Raw genomic sequence first — 14,886 nt, 5'->3', positions numbered from 1 at the left:
GTAGGTTGGGGTGGTGTGGAGTCACCCTGGGGCCGGGTCCAGTCCTTTTTCCCCATGAGAATGCAACCAAAGGGCTGAGGAAGGGATCATCTGAGCACAGAGCGGGCACAGACACTGGGATGCTGGGCAGCAGTGCCGCCCGTGGGCACAGATCCCCCTCCAGTCGGTGCTGGGCCGGGTGCTATCGCTCAGCAGTAAAGCACCGCAACCACAAAACACCAACAAAGCCTCCCCTGCACAACGCAGGCGGCGACGGGCTCACACGGAGCGCTGAGGGCTCGCTCTTATTTTACGGGTGGGATCTTTGCCATAACGCTGCAGCTCCGAAGGTCCGAGCGGGGGAAGATAGCAGCATTCCACAAAGCGTTCTGCAAACGGCGGGTCGTGCTCGCGGCGCGGGGGGGTGAGGAGCAGGAGCGTGGCTGTTACCCAGCACGCAGGAGGAGCTGCGTGAGGAGGAGAAGCTGCATCATCGTCACGGCACCGGCGGTGGGGGTGTGCCGAAACCCGGCGTTTGCTCATTTCAGACCGACAAATCCAGCTGTAAGTGCCCAGTTTCGGTTTCCATTCCTCCTGCCGGAGGAAGCGGGAGGTGGGGAAGGTGGGGGACGGGGAATCACCAGCTGTCCCTGGCATCTAGGAGCCCTGCGCTCAACCTGCGCTCACTGCTCGGCACTCATTGCCCATGGGGGTCCCTATGGGGCTGGAGCATCTGTGCACCTGCAGCACCGCGGCAGCGCCTGGAGACCACGGCAGCAGCCGGGCGGGAGCAGGCTGAGCTCCGTGTGCTGCTCTATGAGAACTGGGAGGGGAAAACAAACAGCGGCTGTGCCCGGCGTGCCTCCCCACCCACACAGAACCGCGGGGCTGCAGCAGAACCCCCGGTCCAGTGCCACTGAGCAAAAGGCAAAAAAATGCCTTCCTCCAAGGCACACACCCATGAGTGGCGGTTCACCGCTGCTGCACACGGCACCGAAGAACCAGAATAGAAAGCAATGCAGCGCCACGGGACCTTAACCTCGGGCGTGTTGCTCGCATCCTAATGGGTGCATCCTCGGTGCACATAGCCCCAGGGCAATGAGCTGTGTTATTATTTCTGTTTACAAATTTCTGCGATGCCGTCATACGCAACTCGCCCATTTTTTCTACTCGTGGAGTCCCAAACCCATCCCTGCCACGGGCACCGAGGCACCATTCCGGGCGTTGCCTGCACAGAGCAGCAGTGGGGAAACACCATGGGGCTGCGGGGAGACGGGGCTCCCATGGAAGGGGCTCTGCTGCATGGGTTGCTTCTGCAGAATAGACGGACACCTCCACTGGGGACAGCATGGTGACACGTGGCAGCTCTGCCCCGGAGCAGAGCATGTTACAGGGCTGGAGCACTGCAGCTGCACCCCGTGCCCACAGTGCAACCACTGCTGCAATGGGATGGAGAACTGCACCAGCCCGAGTCCTCCTGCAGAGCTTTCGTTGCTTTATCCCTGGGAAGGGCCACTTTGCAGGGCACAGCACGCCGGGCTTGGAGGGCTTTGGTGGAAAGGAGGGGATGCTCACACGGCAGGGCAGGCAGAGACTGGGGGCAGTCACACCCCTTTGCGTTCCCTTGGTCTGCTCTATTGATGGCGTCCCAAGTACAGAGAGAGGGAGGAAGAAATCACAGTGTGAAGTTAATGGCTAGCAGCCCTGGGAAGGGAGAGCCTCTGATTAGCAGAACACATCAGCCTCCTCATGGGGCTGTGGTCCTGGGTCAGGGCACAGGAAAGCAAACAGCTCACACCTGGAGGGAAGAACCACTCCTCCTCCCAGCTGACGCGTGGATGGTAGCGAGCACAGCATATATAGATATCTGGGTATTTACAGACCCGGGAACTTGTCTTTTCAGTTTAAACAACTGCCCCAGTCAGGATCAGACACAGAAACACAAGAAGCCAGCAAATCTCTTTCAGAAAAAAAGAAACCAAAACCATTTATTAGCTGGTAGAAGCGACCTGTCATTGCTGCTGCCAGATCGAGTTCATAGAAAACCCACACCTCAGGCACCCAGCTCCTCCCAGCACCCAGACACCGGGTCCGGCTCGAGGCCAGAGCCCCGCTCCTGCAGAGCATCCTCCTGCAGCGGGTGATGGATGCCAGCACCCAGCAGGACGCTGGGCACGGGGCTGCTGCTCAGCTCCTCGCTCTGCACCCAGCCCCTCCCCCCCCCCATTCTGCCTTATTCTAGTAATGTGCTCACAGCCTTTAATTAAAAAAAAAAAAAAATCCTAAAAACGGATTTTTTTTTTTTGAGAAAAGTAGAAAAGAGACCCTAAAACCCCAGAAGTTGCAGCTCTTCCCGGCCCTCTGGGTTCCTCTGTTCTCTGGGGAATCACAACCTGGGCTCCTCCTCGCTCTGACCTGGGCCACCCACTCACAGTGCCTGCACCCAAGGGTCAGCCCCGGGCTCCGTGTCCCCTCTGTGCTGTGGGATGGGTACAGCGAGCGGCCCCACGCTTGTACCACTGCTGCCTGCAGGCTCCCGGCTCGGTGCCGGCTCAGCGCTCCATGCTCCTGAAGCTCACACTACACCCGACCCTGCTCCTCAGACACAGCGTGAAGTAACTACCCCAAGAGAGCAGGGAGGGAAGCTTTATAAAAACTTAACCTTAATTTTTTGTTGGTTTGTTTGTTTTTTTTTTTTTTTCTCTTCTTCTTTTAGACCTCCTCCCAGCAGGGCAGGGCACGCCCCCTCCCCCTTCTCCTCTGGGCATCCTCCCTCCCCTCGCTGCCTGCCCCGCACACCTCCTTGCTCCCAGCTCCAGCCGCCCTGAGCCTCGTTAACCCGCACCCCTCGTTGCACCACGCAGACCCAAGGCCATTCCCCCGAGCGCCGCGACGAATGTCCCCTCCTGGCAGGGCCCTCTCCTTCACTTCTGCTCCGCTTCATCGGCCACCGCCGTCACCTCGATGGCAGCGGTGTGCTCGGCCGTGGGACCCTCGGAGGGCACGCTGAGCACCGTGCCGCCGCCGCCGCCCACATGTGTCACGTTCTGGATGGCGGCACCGAGCCCCGGCAGCGCCAGCAGCTGGAAAGGGCTGAGCACCTTCACCACCGTGCTGCTGTCCTGAGCCGTCGCTGCTGCGGTGCTCAGCACCGTCACGTTGGGAGCGTCCGGGTGGATTTCCACCGCACCGGGGAAGGCGTTGCCGGCGGAGGCCAGTACGGTGTAGCCGCCCAGCAGCGGGGAGGCCGGGGAGCTGGCGGCAGGCGGTTGGGTTGGGGTCTTACCCAGCACCGAGGGCGGGAGGGTCGAGACCACTTTGCCCAGAGGCAGGCTGGTGAGCTGGGACATCGGCACGGCCGGGGTGACGGCGATCTGCGCCGGCTGGGACAGGACCTGGGAGGTGATGGCAGCCGGTCCGGACGTGGCCCGGGTGAGACGGGGGCGTTTTAAAGGCGTGGGGACAGAGACGGGAGTGAGAGTCATCAGCACGTTGTTGAGGTGCTGCGATTTGTGCTTCAGCTCCTTGGCACGCTTCCGGTGCTCGTCACACTGCTGCTCCAGAGCTGCAAGAAGAGTGGGGTCAGCACGCATGGAGAATCCCCACAGCTCCAGCGTGGGCCTCACAAGCACCAGTTTAACACCAAACCTGCTGCCTTACACAAAAATAACCCGCACTGTTGGATAACTGCAGGAGTGTACCTGCCAGATCCCGTGTGTACTGCTCCCTGGAGCGATCCATCTGGCACTTGTGGCTGGCCAGGACTTTCTTGACCAGGTCCAGCATCCTGAAGTTCTGCACCACGTTGTTCAGTAGAACAGCATCTTAAAGAAAGAAAAGAGATAGGTCTTTGAGGAACATAGCTTTTTACCTGGTTTTTTGGAATGTTATCTGAAAGCCAAGGTGTTCAGCTGAGGCAGCCAAAGCCTGCACAAGGGTAATGCAAGGAGCTGGGCAGGAGGAGAAGTCGTGAGAAAGTGCAGGAGGTCACTGCTGGTTAAGCAGCACTCTCCTACTTAGCAGGGATTGATAAGAAGCCTCCTGGCACAGCAGTTGCTGTCTGCATCGTTATTCCAATGGCCTAAATTCCTTCCAGCTCCAGAGCCACATGCTGGCCCAGAGCCCTAAAGGCAGCAGTGGAACCCTAGGGCCAAGAGAACCAGAGGGAGCTGTGGCCACCTGCAGCCCCACTCAGAGCTGCCCTCCTGCACCTGCACCAAGTAGGGCCATCTGCATGCATTTATGACGGTAAGCTAGAAGTGCAGAAACAAGTTTCCTTTCTGTTTTGTTTCTGATTATAAGAAGTCTGAGTCATGACAGCTCCCAGCGTCACACAAGGGGACACCTTCAGCCCAGCACCGGCCGCCAGCTGCTCACCACCCAGCTGCAGGGGGGGGTCCTGTGCACGCTGCTGCAAACCCCGCATGGTGTCCAGCAGCTCCTGGTGGAACTCCTGGATGACATCGTCCAGAAGACCTGCATCCCTCAGGCCTTTCCAGAATGCAAAGGTGTCATCTGGAGGAAGAGAAAGGGAGATCTTCAGAACCCTCAGAGGTGGGAGTGGGGTTCTCATGGCTCTTCAGAAAAAAGGGGCTGCACATTAACAAGCCTCCAAGCGATCGTGATGTGCTCTGTGCCTTCTGCCCCCTGCAAGGGTGAGGTCCCCCAGGTCTGTGGGTGCACAGTACCCAAAGGGCAGACAGCACAAACGCTTGGGGCGTCTCAGGAGGAGGATCCCATCCTGCAGCATGCAGAGCAGCCAGGACACGGTGCCAGAGGAGCCCACCTCCTCCAGCTCAGGACTCAGCACACAGGTCCAAGGGAGTAGGCACGGCACAGCTCTTCCAAGAACCCAACGCCCTTAGTCCCACATCTGTTTCCCCAGCTCCTATTATACCAGAGGACCACAGAAGACAACTCACGGTTCTCTGATTAATTTTTTCGCCCCCCAAAAGGCCACAGCACACTTGGACATCCCAGTGCTTAGAAACAACTCCATCTCAAGCCATTGCAGCTGTTAGACAGACAGGCTTGGCACCGGGAGGTTTGAGCAGGGCAGCTCCAGCAAGAGGCCCCAGTCCTTGTCCCTGACCCCTGGCCCCACCACCCCCACTTCTCCTGCATCACCCCCAGCCTCCGCCCAGATGCAGCCGTACCTCCAATGCTGGTGGTCCAATCACCGGCGTCCTCACATGTTTCTATGGTAATTGTAGCTGGGGATCCGTTCACTGCAACCAATAGCAGAAAAGGAAAAAAAAAAAAAGAAAACCAAGTCCTGATTTTTTCTCTGTGTTTTTCACAGGCTGTTTCCAAGGGATGCTCTCCTTGCTACGCTGCTGGAACTGCCCCTTTTTATTGGGTGGGGCCACTTTCACGGAGCCACGGGGCTGTGCTGTGCCGCCAGGACTGATTTTTTCCACACTGGAGTGCAATACCAAAGGGATTACTCCTGCAACCCTTACACAAGACTGAGAGCACTCTCCTCCCATCCCCCTCTGCACACACCCTTTTTACTCAGAGCAGAGCTCCAAGCCTGATTTCCTGGCATCCTTTCTGGCCAGCTCGCCATCTGCCAGACCTGCACACCATGGGGGTCCCAAAGCCTTGCAGGGGACGGCTCCTTCCCCACCAAAACCAAACCTCGGTGGCTTTGTCCTTATTGCGGCATCCCCCAGTAGCAAGCTAATAACCAGGGCCATAATTAACTCATGCTGGCAGCTCTCTGCCCCACAGATGCATTTCTTATCTCTCAACAGCAAAAGGAGTTAAGAAAAAGAAGTACTTAGAAATAATTTCCAAAATAATAGTTGCCTGTAATTATAGGACAAATTAAATTTGGGGCTAAATCTACAGAGCTGCAACGTCATTTAAATTCAGTTTTATAAACTACATGCACGAGGGCAGATACAGAACCCACTGTATCCCCCCGGTTCTCTTTAATCTTCCATCAGACAAAACCAATAAATAATTCAACCAAGGAGCCTTCAATGAGAGCCCATTCATTATTCAAGCTGAAGTCAGCTCCCGGTGGGGAGAGCGTGGGAGGGCTCTGACCCTGCACTGCTGGGGACCATGACCAGCACAGGACACAGCAGCCAGGATAGAGCCCCCACCACGCACCCACCGCTGTTTGCTCACTGATCAGTTGCTCCAGCTACACAGGACAGGGTGCCAGAAGGGCAGCTCCTCGGGTCATGCAGCATTACAGAGCAACGGGGAGAGGGGCTGCCACTCCGCACTGAGAACGCTGCCTAGTGCTGCTATGAGAAATCCTGCAACAGTGCAAGGGGGGAAAAAAAGCGGAATAAAAGCAAACTGCAAAGCAAAATATAGTAGAGAGGCAACCGTGAGGGACGTTGGGTATGCGGCACCGGCTCTGCTTTAATCCTTCAAAGCCCCTGCTGCAAAGGTGCCAGGAATTGCTGCACGTACCATCTGCGGAAGCAGGAGTGAGAGGGATGTACTCCGTGGAGGTCTGGCTGCTCAGAGACACCCTGGCACCGGTCAGGTCGATCTTGGTGCTCCGGCACGTGTTGGAGCAGACCTTGGTGTGCTGGTAGAAATCCAGCTCCCCCGAGTCCATGATCTTCCTGCAAGAGAGGGAGCAAACACAGGGATGTGCTCAGCCAGAAGAGCAGCTCCTGCCCAGGCAGCACACGGAGCAGCCCGCAGAGCATCCCTCAAACACCTCGGTGTCCCGGGGAGCATCCTCTTCACTTCTCAGCATCCCGCAGACAGCAGAAGCCATGCTCTGCTTCTGCCTTCCCCCAGCACGGTGTCTGCTAGCAGGACGAGGAGGCATGATGAATGACCATGGGGTTTGCTGGGCACACCACCATGAGCCAGAGACAAAGGTCTGAGCACCCCTTGCCAAGTTCTCCCCTCCGTACAAGCAGCGTTCACTAAGAGTAGCTTACAACAGCAACCACAGCCCGCTCCATGCCAGCCACTGTGGAGGTGACTTATTGAAATGTCCACTTCTTGAGAGCAGGTGAACCTTCAGAGTAGAACGTGGTGGATAATCCATTCACCCCCTAAGCAACGTGACCTGCAGCCTTCACTGTTAGCAAACACAGGGGGGGTCTGATATGCTAACTCCAAAAGCAGCACTGAGTGTGGAGTGGGGCAGAGGTTCCTCGGCCAGATTTCATGCAGGGATGGGGACTTGATGGTAGCGTTGAAACTGATAAACTATCTTGTTTTTCTAAGCCAGCAGAAGTTTTAGAGTAAACGCCACAAAACAAAGGTATGTTTGACTAAAGCTCCTCAAGCTCCACTTGAAAGAAAGAAAACAGTATAAGATGACTTAAGAGAGAAAGAATTTGGGGAAAAACCATCACACTGTGAGGACACTGCTGGCTCCTGGGACCAGCCAACGGGCTGAGCCTCTCTCTCCCACACCACAGGAAGGCATATGGGGTGAGATTCACACACTCTGCTTCTGATTACTGCTCTGCACACCCCAGAGCCCCCGGCCCTGCCACACTGCACCAGGAGCGAGATGAGGGATGCCCAAGGATGCTCTGAATAGGTTCAGCAAAATGCAGCCATGTGGGAACAGAAGGAAGAAGGGAGAGCATGTGCCTACAGCGGGCTGATGGCTTTCGAAGGATATATTCCTGAACAGCTAAAACAAGGAGGAAGGACTGAAAAAGGAAAAAAAAAAAAACCCAATTCTCACGGAAGAATCTCACCCAGCCTTCCTCTTTTTCACAGCGGCACATACAGACTCGTGTGCGAAAGAAGAAGTTGGGAAGATCAAAGCCAAGTGAACTTCTGGCATCCTCCTGCAGCCTGCAAGCTCCCCATCACGCATCCCTCACACAGACATTATTTCCCATAGGACCGCCTTGCCCAGGCACAAGCCTATTATGCAGAACCTACACGGAGCAGAAGCTGCTTAGGAGTACAAGACTCGTGCATCAAAGCAGAAGGATCCTGGCAGATGCAATGTCACCCTGTGAAAGGCTGAGGAAAGCACTGGCAATCCCCAGGGAGCGAGGTGCTGCCTACAGGCAGAGATGTGGGCGTTACCAAACCCATCTCAGGTTGGTGTTCAAGAACACAGAAGAATTTAATTGCGACAGTTGAGGCCGGAGAAGTTAAATGCTTCCATAAATAAGCTTTAAATAAGCCCTTGGGAAAAAAAGAAAACCAACAAACTGATCTAAAGCAGCCATGATGCAACGGGAGCGTTAGCTCATGACCAGACCACGCTTTGTGGCTCAAACAGAACTGTACACAACACAGCCCGACCACCAGGCACTACAATGCTCACACTTAGGACCTTATGGGAGCTCAAGTGCTAAAACTCCTGGGCTTTTGCTGCCCCAAATTATTCCCTACCCACAAGGATATGCAAAGCCATCAGGCGGGCAACATTTGGGGCCAGTGCTGAGCAGCACAGCGGTGCCCTCTGCAACACAACCACCATAAGGGAGGCTCTGTCCCACCCCAGCAAGCAGAAATCCCAGCTGCTGCCACGCAGACTGACCGGAGCATGATCCCATTCATCCGGATCGCCCGCTTCCAGTCCTTCAGCGTGGACTTGCCTGCCAGGTGCACGAACTCCTTGGGGCTGATGAGGTGTCCGTCGAACTGCAGGAGGAGAAGCGCAGCGTCAGTGCAGTGAGCAATGAGAAACACGTGCCCCCTGGAGATGATGACACCAGGCATGCCTGGACAGCTCATGCCAGGGCTCAACATGTTTACATGAAATATCAGCATAGGAGATGGGTGGCAAGCATCCCCCGCCTTTGAGAAAACTGCATTCAGACCACCTCTAGCTCAAAGCCGAAGACATGCAGCTGCTTGGCAAAGCCTGGGGTACAAGCAGCACAGAGCAGTTTGCTAAAGGCCCAGCCTGCTTGCTCGCCCTGCACAGCAAAGCACCCGGGGCTAATGTAGGTGATCCTGAGCAGCAGTGCACAGCTCACTGCCCCAGCTCCTGCAGGGCTGCATGGCCCCCGTGGGCTCCTCAGCACAGCCCTGCAGCCCTGTGCACGCAGCCCTGTGTAAGTGAGGAAGGAGAAGCCTGTTTCACCTCTGACCTCCTGCTACCGAGCACAGCCACCACTATCAGCGAAACCTCTGACCCCTCTTGGAGCACACCTGCCTGCACTGAAAACCAGCTGCAGGGAGTTGGCGTTGCTGTACCAGGAGCCTGTTCTGCCCCTTTGTTTATTGCCCTACACACCCAGCCGGATCTGAACCCATGAGCTGAGCTAAAAAGCAACGTCCAGAGTCAGGCAGTGCTCAAAGCAGTGCTTTATGGGCAGCCTTAGGAAAGATTTCCCAACTCCAGGTCTCCTCCCCATGCACATGTGAGTCGATATTAAGGTGAGCGTGCCTGCTCACAATTAATGCATAAGGAACTGTAGCGTGAGCTTCAGTGCAAAGAGAACGCTGATTTTAAGCAGCAGCAAAAGCAATTATCCTCACTGGGAGCTGTTCTCTTTGTAAAAGGCCATGTTTTCTCTGAAGGAAGAGGATCATCCTTTGCAAAGCCCTTGTACGGCAACACACCCTGCGTGTTCGTGGAGATGAAGCCTGGCTCTCCTCCCACACCCATGCAGGTTTTAACCAGGAGCCTTCTAGGACGCAGCAGACACTGCTCAGCACGTTCCCTACCTAAACTTCTCAACAAATTCTCAGTTTCACTCAAACTGAACAGAGAGCAGAAGCACCCAAACTCCTCAAGCTCTGCAGTAAAGCAGTTAAATGGGGAAAGCATCTTTCCAGCCAGGTCTTGCTCCATCTGAGCAGACAAGTAGCAGGCACCAATGCCCCAAGATTTTTCCCTCTCCTACCATGATGTGGTTCTGACTCAAAGAAGCTCACAGAGAGTCACCAAACCCGGAGCATGGGGCACAGGGTGATGTGGGCACAGGGAGCTCGGGTCCTTCCCAATCAGGAGCAGAAGCAGAAGCAGGGACAGCACCGTGGCCCCACACTCACCTGCACACACTTCACATTGATCCCGGGGCACACAAATTTCCTCCAGATGAGGTTGGCTTTGCTGTCCCCACAGGTGATGGGGTACACGATCTCTGCTTCCAAGCTGTCCTCATCTTCAGCCATCTTCACTTCTCACAGGGAACAGAGGAAGGGACGGAGCAGAGAGAAACGTGAGCTGCAGCTCCCGACACGGTGCTGAAGGTCGGGATCAAAACAAGTAGGTAACACACAAGGGGCATGGGTGGGAACGGGGTTTTGCGGTCACAATTCACTTGCGTGCCACATCCAGCCACCCAAATTGCTCAGGTGAAATAGCACAGAAACATTCATATAAATCCTCCCACAGCTGAACGCATGAAATGGGAGAAATCAGCAGCCAGGGCTGCAAATCCAATTCTTGATAACCACGAAAGGAACAGTGGTGTTAGGGTGACTATACACTCAAACTGTGGGTGACTGTAACTTTTTAAGGCACTCCCAGCCCCAGCTGGGTTACAGCCCTTGCTCCCCGAATTCACTTTTGCTTGAAATCAATGCTGCTGGAAAGCCAACATCACCTCTTGTCCTTGGTGAAAAGCCAAGAGCTGGCAGGGACATGTCCTGCACCAGGAGAGGGCAGCAGTGCTCCAGCGAGCAGCAGCACCAGCACCCAGCCCTCCCCAAACCCTGGAGCGCATCCCCGATGCGGAGCAGCATCCCCTGTGCTGGGCACCCCAAAGAGCACCCCCGATGGCAGAGAGGGATGTAGTGGCACCCCCAGCCCTGCCAGGCAGCAGCGGGTCCCCCCCGGTTCTCAGCAGCCCCCGAGGAGCTGAGCCCCAGTGGCTGCAGCTCAGACCTACCTAGGACCGCTTCCTTCAGGTGCGTGGATGCTGTGAAGGCGGCAGCGGCCGCAGCAGCTGCGTTTTCTGTCTCCAGAGTGTCCTCATTTATGTCACCGCTGGCAAGAGAGAGAAATGCAAAATGAAGCCGTGTGGAATTGCCACCTCTGGTGTGATGTTCAGAGAAGACTCTGCTTCTGAAGTCATCCCTACTATATCTTCCCACGAAATCTGACTCTTCTCCCTGCAGCCATGGTGGGCACAGAGGAAGGGACATGGAGATGCTGCCAGCACGGTTGGGCTCTGGGTCAGACACTTCCTTAGGAGCCTCTGCCAAATTTCCCTAAGGAAATTCCCTGGAAACAACACACACACGGATCACTTGCTGCACACAGGCTGCTTCATGAACATGGACCTCAGGGTGGCACAAGCACTGTGCTGGAGCGCAACAGATCTGGGAACAGTGAACACAACACGAGCTACAGACCAACATTTCCCCCTCTTACAGCCCCACATACATACAACACTAATATAACACTAATTAACTGATGTAGGCAATGAAGACCACTTTCATCTTCCCTACACCAGAGCCCTCAGACCTCTCCAGGAGCTCTGCTGATGGGGTCAAAAACAGTTCCACACATTCACTTCTCTCCTGCGCATCCAGCTCTGCTGGGAACCAGGTTCAGCCTGAGATCTGCTCCTCGTTCCCCATGGGCTTTAGGATACATGTTTGTCATTAAGCTGTGTAGTTTACAGCAAGCTTGCTGGACCTTTTTGGGGTCCTGCCAGAGGGAGAGGGGGAAAAACCCCACACCACAAACCTCCATGTATAAACTTCCCAGGGAAGACCACACAGAAAACATAAGCCTGAACCCTGTCCTGTTTGGGGTGAATTAAAGCAGTGGGACCAGTGATTCAGCTGCGTTTCCCAGCAGCAGGGCCCAGCCAATTCAGGAGCAAATGATTCCCCCATCCTGTTCCCAGTGCACTGCTTCAAAGCACTACTGGGATGGGATAGAGCCTACAGGGGTGGCAGCCCCAGCACTGGAGTTGGGGCAGGGGGAACAGGGGGGTTGGAACATGGCACCACAGAGACTGTTCCCTGCTCCTATGGGGCACATGGACCTGCTGGAAAGGGAACATTTGGACTGCACTCACACAACTCCAAAAGCGACCAGAAGAAGGGGTAAGGTTGGGAGAAATAACCCAGCACACAGCCAAGCTCCATCCTCCAGACAGAACTACAGACTTAAGCAGTTTGATAGAAGAATCCAAGCAACGGCACAAAGTCTGTCTGCAACGGAGATGTAGGGGAACGCAAAAAAAAAAGGGGCAGTTTTGGCTCTGCATTCCCCCATCCCATTCTGGAGGGACTGCGGCAGGAGGAGCCAAAGCGTCCCCACTGGTTGCCATGACAATGCTGGGATGCAGCTGCTCATGTCCCCAGGAGGACACACAGAGCAGGTGGGAGAAGGGAGGGTGAGCGCTGGCAATGCCCTGCGCCTGCCTCTGCCTCCCCTGGGAGCTTGGGAAAGAAAAGCCTCCACCAAAAAACTGCAGCAGAAATACGGGCAGCGCATGTGAACACATGCATGGGAACACAGACCTCTCCCAAGCACAGATGAAAGAAAAGCCTCCTGCTGACTGTTACCATTTCTCTTTTTCTCTGCTTTTTTCCAGTCAGTATTAAAATGCTGGAGCTAATTAAGCTCTTAAGCCTCAGCTTATTTATTTTTAAACAGCAAAACCATAGCCAAAAGAACAGCAGAAAGACACACTGAGCCCCAAGAGCCACTCCTGCAGCCCTGGGGCTTTGCAGTACCGTGAAACAAAGAGCTCAGAGCCTCCTCCATGCACCAGCCACAACCGAGGAGCCCCCACCTTGCCAGGGAGGGAGAGGAGCCCGCCAGAGCCTGTGTGACACAAGCCCCGGGTCCATGCCCTTCCCACAGGGATGCTCCAGTGTGGGAGCCCAGGAGCAGGGGTTAGGGATGCTTCAAAAAACCCTGCAGGGGTCTGTCTGCCCTGATGGTGGGGCAAGGACAGGTTTCCAAAGAAAGGTAGGAAGGGGAGAAAGGAATGAAAGGAAACCAAACCAGTCAAGGCATTCCCTGCCATGGCTCATGTTCCATGCCTCACAGCCACATGAAAAGCAGCTGCTGCTCAGCATCCAAACAGCAGCAGCCCCAATTCCATGTCAGCTGTGGCTCAGGGAATCATGCCGACCAGTCCCAGCACTGCACACGGAGCTGAGCCTGCTCAGATTTGACTCTGGTTGCAGCACAGCGGCTGTATTGTGCTCTAAAAGCTGAAACACGATGCCCCTCCCCAGAGCACGGAAGTAGCAGGACTTTCTGGACTAGGACTCAAATGTGTTTGGAGAGCAACAAGCAGCCGCTTGCTGCCCGCTTCATGTGAGCACAAGAACGCCTGAGGCAGGTAAAGCTACCCAAAGCCAGCACCAGATGTGAGTTAGGAGCTTCTGCCTGCCAAAATGGGTTTGGAGCATCAATGTGTGCTGGGCACAGAGCAGAAAAGATGGAGGAAAAAAGAAGCCAGCAGCACATGCATTCCTGAGCTGTACCCAAGCAGAGCTTGCTGCAACAGGTGGGGCAGGAACAGGGTGCAGACATCACCCAGGCTTGCTCTGCTTTCAGATCAGTGCTGCCCCATCCAACACTTTAGAGATAAGCCCAACCCCAAAGCACAAGCCCTGCTGCACCGTGCCCAGCATCTGTGCAGGAATATCCACTGCATGGAGCTTAGAGGATCGCTGTGAAAGAAACAGTGAAAAAACACTGATTCAGCCACTGGTGTCCACACATCCATCCCACCAGGTCCCCCCTGCTCTTACCCATGCTGGGACAGATTGGTGGTGACCAGCACCGTCTTCACCTCCTCCACCCCGCTGCCATCCACCGCCGTGTCCGGCGTCGTCACCACCACCACCTCCTCCATGTGCACGCTGACATCCGGCGTGGCCATGGCGGGGCCGTGGGAGCAGCGCTCTGCGGGGACACAGCAATGAGAGTGACTGCTCCACCACCAGCAGCGCCAGGCAGGGGACACAGCAGGACAGGCATGAGTTAGACAGATTTAAGAGAATGTTTACAACAGGCCCCAGCGTGGACACACCTCCACAGAACCACCAGCCACTCTGGATGCTGTCACCCCCGCTGCGCCCCATGGGCAGGGACCTCTCAGTGCAGCCCCGACCCCACAAAGTCCCACATGCAAAACGAGCCCTGGTGAGCAGCCCCAGCCAAGCGCTGGCAGGAGGAGCTATGTCCTTGCACGCTGCCATTGCACAGTATTCCTAGTGCCCAGCTCTGAGCCACTCAGTGCAACAGGAGAGGAGAGGTCCAGTCCCCACCCGAAGGCAGCACTCTGATCCCAGAGCTACACGCTTGGTACAGCATGAGCAGCAGCCTAAGCACTGCAGTTCCCCCCTCATTAAGCCACTTCCCATTAACAACTTGCTTTTACAGTGTTTCCACCGCATGGGAAAGAAACGAAATTAACTGTTGCGGCAGTAAGGCACGAGGCTGACCGGACAGCAGGCAGCACGAGAAGCTGAGTCTTTGCTCCATCCCCTCCTTGCAAGGACACAGCACAGCTTTGCAGCTGCTGACTGCTGTAGGTTTTTAGCTGAGCCCTCCCTGCCCCCCCCACCTCCATTCCGGGGTGAACCCCCACAACCCGGGGGCAGCACCCACATCACCAGGGTCACGGTGCTCCCACAAAGCAAAGCACCGTCCACGCTGCAAACTTCAGTGACTCAACGCAGCGTTTGCAAAAACTGAGGGGGGGGGGGAAATGGGGGAGAAAAAAATAGCATTGCACCACTGAGAGGTTTTTGGGGAACAGAAGGGGGTACAGAGCACAGAGAGGCCACGCATGGGACACGCATGGAAGGGGGGGAAGCAACAAGGGGGTGCTCATGCACATAGAAGGGTGTAGGTGGGCACGGGGCGGTATTAAGGGGAGCTGCCCCTAAAAGGGGTGAAGGGGGGGGGGTTAGACGAGGGGTTGCAGGGCTGCACGGAGGCGATAGCACGGGGGGGTGCACGAGAGGGGGGCGGCGCGCTCCCGATGGCGGCTCTGGGCGAGGGGGAGGGGGGGCGCG

General features: G+C 55.9%; 1 protein-coding gene across 5 annotated transcripts; it reads right to left on the bottom strand.

Annotated features, from left to right (window-relative positions):
* On the bottom strand, window positions 1,937-14,761 carry GMEB2 (glucocorticoid modulatory element binding protein 2). Of its 5 annotated transcripts, XM_021417032.1 has the most exons (10): window positions 14,477-14,761; window positions 13,615-13,768; window positions 10,779-10,876; window positions 9,937-10,067; window positions 8,474-8,577; window positions 6,412-6,569; window positions 5,136-5,207; window positions 4,357-4,494; window positions 3,681-3,803; window positions 1,937-3,544 (listed from the first exon to the last, which is right to left on the bottom strand). In XM_021417032.1, exons 2-10 carry the CDS (start codon window positions 13,743-13,745, stop codon window positions 2,904-2,906), a joined length of 1,596 nt encoding a protein of 531 aa, XP_021272707.1. In that variant the 5' UTR covers window positions 13,746-13,768; window positions 14,477-14,761; the 3' UTR covers window positions 1,937-2,903. The 5 variants fall into 5 exon arrangements, with proteins under 5 accessions (XP_021272707.1, XP_021272705.1, XP_021272708.1 ...); XM_021417030.1 differs by having other exon boundaries at window positions 13,615-14,761; XM_021417033.1 differs by having other exon boundaries at window positions 9,937-10,064; window positions 13,615-14,754.

Source organism: Numida meleagris, chromosome 19 (genome assembly GCF_002078875.1).
Source record: "Numida meleagris isolate 19003 breed g44 Domestic line chromosome 19, NumMel1.0, whole genome shotgun sequence".
In the NCBI taxonomy this organism is placed as follows: Eukaryota; Metazoa; Chordata; class Aves; order Galliformes; family Numididae; genus Numida; species Numida meleagris.
This window is presented reverse-complemented; position numbering and strand designations above follow the sequence as displayed.

Coding starts and splice junctions, on each gene's coding strand:
- GMEB2 (XM_021417030.1), bottom strand. CDS start 13,745: ATGGCCACGCCGGATGTCAGCGTGCACATGGAGGAGGTGGTGGTGGTG. Junction 10,877..13,614: donor ACCAATCTGTCCCAGCATGG/GTAAGAGCAGGG, acceptor CTCTCTTGCCAG/CGGTGACATAAATGAGGACA. Junction 3,804..4,356: donor CCCCCCCCTGCAGCTGGGTG/GTGAGCAGCTGG, acceptor TCTTTCTTTAAG/ATGCTGTTCTACTGAACAAC.